Genomic DNA, 3,683 nt, shown 5'->3' on the forward strand with positions numbered 1-3,683 from the left:
AAGGTTTACAAACAGAAACAGCTAAAGTTTTCCTAACAGAAACAGCTAAAGTTTTCCTAACAGAAACAGCTGAAGTTTTTCTAACAGAAACAGCTGAATGTTTCCTAACAGAAACAGCTAAAGTTTTCCTAACAGAAACAGCTAAAGTTTTCCTAACAGAAACAGCTGAAGTTTTTCTAACAGAAACAGCTGAATGTTTCCTAACAGAAACAGCTAAAGTTTTCCTAACAGAAACAGCTAAAAGTTTCCTGACAGAAACAGCTAAAGTTTTCCTAACAGAAACAGCTAAAGTTTTCCTAACAGAAGCAGCTGAAGTTTTTCTAACAGAAACAGCTAAATGTTTCCTGACAGAAACAGCTAAAGTTTTCCTAACAGAAACAGCTGAAGTTTTTCTAACAGAAACAGCTGAATGTTTCCTAACAGAAACAGCTAAAGTTTTCCTAACAGAAACAGCTAAATGTTTCCTAACAGAAACAGTTGAATGTTTCCTAACAGAAACAGCTAAATGTTTCCTAACAGAAACAGTTGAATGTTTCCTAACAGAAACAGCTGAATGTTTCCTGACAGAAACAGCTGAATGTTTCCTGACAGAAACAGCTAAAGTTTTCCTAACAGAAGCAGCTGAAGTTTTTCTAACAGAAACAGCTAAATGTTTCCTGACAGAAACAGCTGAAGGTTTCCTGACAGAAACAGCTGAAGCTGGCGTTGGTCCTGCTCACCTGCGGTCTTCTCCTCCGGCGATCACGATGCACTCAGAGTAACCTCTGGGCTTGAAGGCGGTGAGCATGGCCTCTCCCTGCAGCGGGCCGTCCGTCAGAACCTTCTGACAGAACTCCCGGATCACCTCCCTCATCAGCGGCTCCCCCATGGACTGAAGACAGGACACAGGTCAGGTCTGCCCTCTGAGACAACAGGTAAACGTCCTCGCCCCGGCTGGAGTGACTCACCTGCTCTCTCAGGTAGCTCAGGTCCAAACCCTGCAGCCACACGGCTGACATCACTTCCTTCATGTGGACCTGCAACAAACCAGTTTTAATCACCTCTTGTGTGTCTGTTGTGTTTACATCACCGGGTCTTTCCAGCCTGGGCTCTAAGCTCCACCCACCCGGCGGTGGTCAGGGTCGTCGGCGAACCAGCGCACCACGGCCTCCAGCACGTGCTTCTCGTTCCCCACGTTGAGCTTCTCCATGGCCAGCAGCTCGCACAGCCGGTCGTGAGGGAGCTCCCTGAACTCCTCGCTGAGCGCCACGTCGCGGAAGTGCGTCTGCAGGAAGTCGGTGGCGACGTAGTGCACGTGGTGCAGGCAGTAGTGCAGGGAGAAGAGGCGGATCCCGATGCAGTTCTCTGCCGTGATGCAGCTCTCCAAGAACTGGCAGCAGAGCAGCTTCAGGTCCGTCATGAGGAGCAGGTCTGAGGCCTGCACCATGTCCTGGATGGTCTCCTCACTGAGGCTGATCTGACACAGGAACCGCAGGAACCAAACTTAAAGCCCTCCGCCTGCCTCTCTGATGGTATATGGGTGCATTCAGCATCAACACTCACTTCCCCACTGAAGATGTAGTCCAGGATCTGCTTCATGATGGCCATGGAAACCCCCTGCAGCTCTATCCTGTAGGTGGAGCCGTCTTCTTTTGGAGGGTTGTAGTTCAGTTTGGTCCTGAAGCAGGAAGAGTCACAACACAAACACAAAACTACAAATATTCCTGGTTGCTGTGTGTGTGCAAGTAGACACACACATGCTGCTCTGACACAGGCAGAACATCACTGATCACACCTGCACAGGTGGGACGTCTCATTTCTACTGAGTCTTAAATGTGCTTCACACATGTTTATAATTAGAATAATTTATAATCTATGTGCCATTAGTTTATTCTATGATTTAATTATGACACACATATAGATCAGATGCTGCTGCTGACTGATCCATGATGTCATCATGTAAATGTAACATTTTCTACATATAGGTCAAATTAATCACTGCAATAAAATAACTTTGTCTGTTTTTGTCACTTTTACAGTGGATTGCATCAACTCTGTTACATCCAGAAGGGAAACTTCACCAAAGTGAAACATAAATCTGTGGATCTGTGTTTGATTACTCTGCCTGGCTTTCTCAAGGACCAGGATGTGACACAAACATCTGAATTATGGAACTGAAAGTGAAAGTAGTCAAACTGAATTTTTAATAAACCAAAATACAGTTTCAAAGTAAATTAATTCTGATACAAAACTTTAAATTCAGTTTAAATTTAGTAAAATTTATTTTCAAACCAATGCATTTAATTTCAAATTATGAACATTCAGATTCAGTTCCTGCTGACAGGATTGATCCCACAGCAGTGTGAACATGAATAAAACGGATTGTTTCAGCCTGACTGACCGGATGTAAGGACTGGCAGCAGCCAGGATGTTTTTCTGAACCGGAAGTTCCTCTCCATCAACCACCAACAGGGCATCGTGGAAACTTTGCTCCTGCCAGAAAGTGCGAAGAACTCTGAGGAGCTTCTGGGAGTGCTGTGGGTCCGAAACCTTCGAACCGGGCTCACTGGATCTACAGTTCGGCATGTCTTGGCTTGCCACAGTCCTCTCTGTCAACAGAACCACATACTGACATTTCCTGCATATTTACTAATTAATAATACATGTTTGTTGAAAAACTAACAAACCGAATACTTAGTTTGTTGATATAGAGTAAGATTTGTTTTCTGTAAGTTCTTACTTCAGTGATTTCAGCAGAAATTCTTTAAACAGCACAAAATCTAAATCAGGTTTGGCGAGAAGAGCTAAGCTAGCAGCGACACGGCCGACATGTAAACAAACGGCTTCTGATGAACGAGTTTAGTTTAAACTTCACGTGTCATGTTTTTATTATTTGTAATTACTCGTTTTTAGCGCCTTACCTTTGAGTTAGTGAGTGTTGTTGTGTGTTTTGGGGCACAGGGAGTGCCGAACTGCACTTACAGAACCATGAATCACTCCAGGCGAGAATCTTTCAAGAAGACGCTAAGACACATGCTGCGTTCAAAACCGTAGGACAAAATAATTAAAGTACGTATCTGAGAAGAAAAGAACAAACAGACTAATAAAACTTACAGTTTTGTAACCAAATCTCAAACCATATTATCGTAGTTCTGTATTTATAAATTAAATTGTACTTAGTAGATAAGAAGCACGTGGTAAGAACATGTCATTACAAGTTTCAGGGAGGTTCTGAAAAATTTCCTACGGTCCGTGAATGTGTCTTCAGCCATGTGTCAACAACAGGTTTAAAACTGCAGAAATGTCCTGCAGCTGAGAGCAGAATAACCTCTGCAGTTTTAAATAAAGACATTTTAATGGATGAGAGAAAAAAAGGTTTCAACCAGAATAAAAGTTCAGTTACTTATTTGTTTTAATTTCTGTGTCCTGAATGAGAATCTACACCAGCACAGTTTTACCTTTTCACAAAGTTTTTTCACAGAAGGATTCAAATTATTGAAATTCCAAATTATTTTTGCTGAACCTACTTTAGGTTAATTCAATAATCAGATAATATGAAGCCAGTGTATTTAGTCCTTGTCGTTTAAGTTAAGAGTGTTAAGAGTTAAGTGTTTCGGGTTTTTATTTTATTTTATTATTATTATTTTTATTATTATTATTATTATTTGTGTGTGTGTGTGTGTGTGTGTGTGTGTGTGTGTGTG

The 3,683-nt window shown here is 42.0% G+C and overlaps 1 protein-coding gene across 1 annotated transcript in view; it reads right to left on the minus strand.

Moving 5' to 3' along the window:
* Positions 1-3,007, minus strand: part of gan (gigaxonin) — a 10,157-nt gene extending 7,150 nt beyond the window's left edge. The window contains exons 1-6 of the mRNA XM_014030908.1: positions 2,901-3,007; positions 2,381-2,588; positions 1,543-1,657; positions 1,106-1,456; positions 948-1,016; positions 720-871 (exon numbers count right to left, since the gene is read on the minus strand). Of these exons, the coding sequence (XP_013886362.1) occupies positions 720-871; positions 948-1,016; positions 1,106-1,456; positions 1,543-1,657; positions 2,381-2,565 (872 nt within the window). The 5' untranslated portion in view covers positions 2,566-2,588; positions 2,901-3,007. The remainder of the gene's footprint in view (positions 1-719; positions 872-947; positions 1,017-1,105; positions 1,457-1,542; positions 1,658-2,380; positions 2,589-2,900) is intronic.
* Between the last annotated feature and the right edge of the window lie 676 nt (positions 3,008-3,683).

Source organism: Austrofundulus limnaeus, unplaced genomic scaffold, assembly GCF_001266775.1.
Source record: "Austrofundulus limnaeus strain Quisiro unplaced genomic scaffold, Austrofundulus_limnaeus-1.0 Scaffold1139, whole genome shotgun sequence".
Classification (NCBI taxonomy): Eukaryota; Metazoa; Chordata; class Actinopteri; order Cyprinodontiformes; family Rivulidae; genus Austrofundulus; species Austrofundulus limnaeus.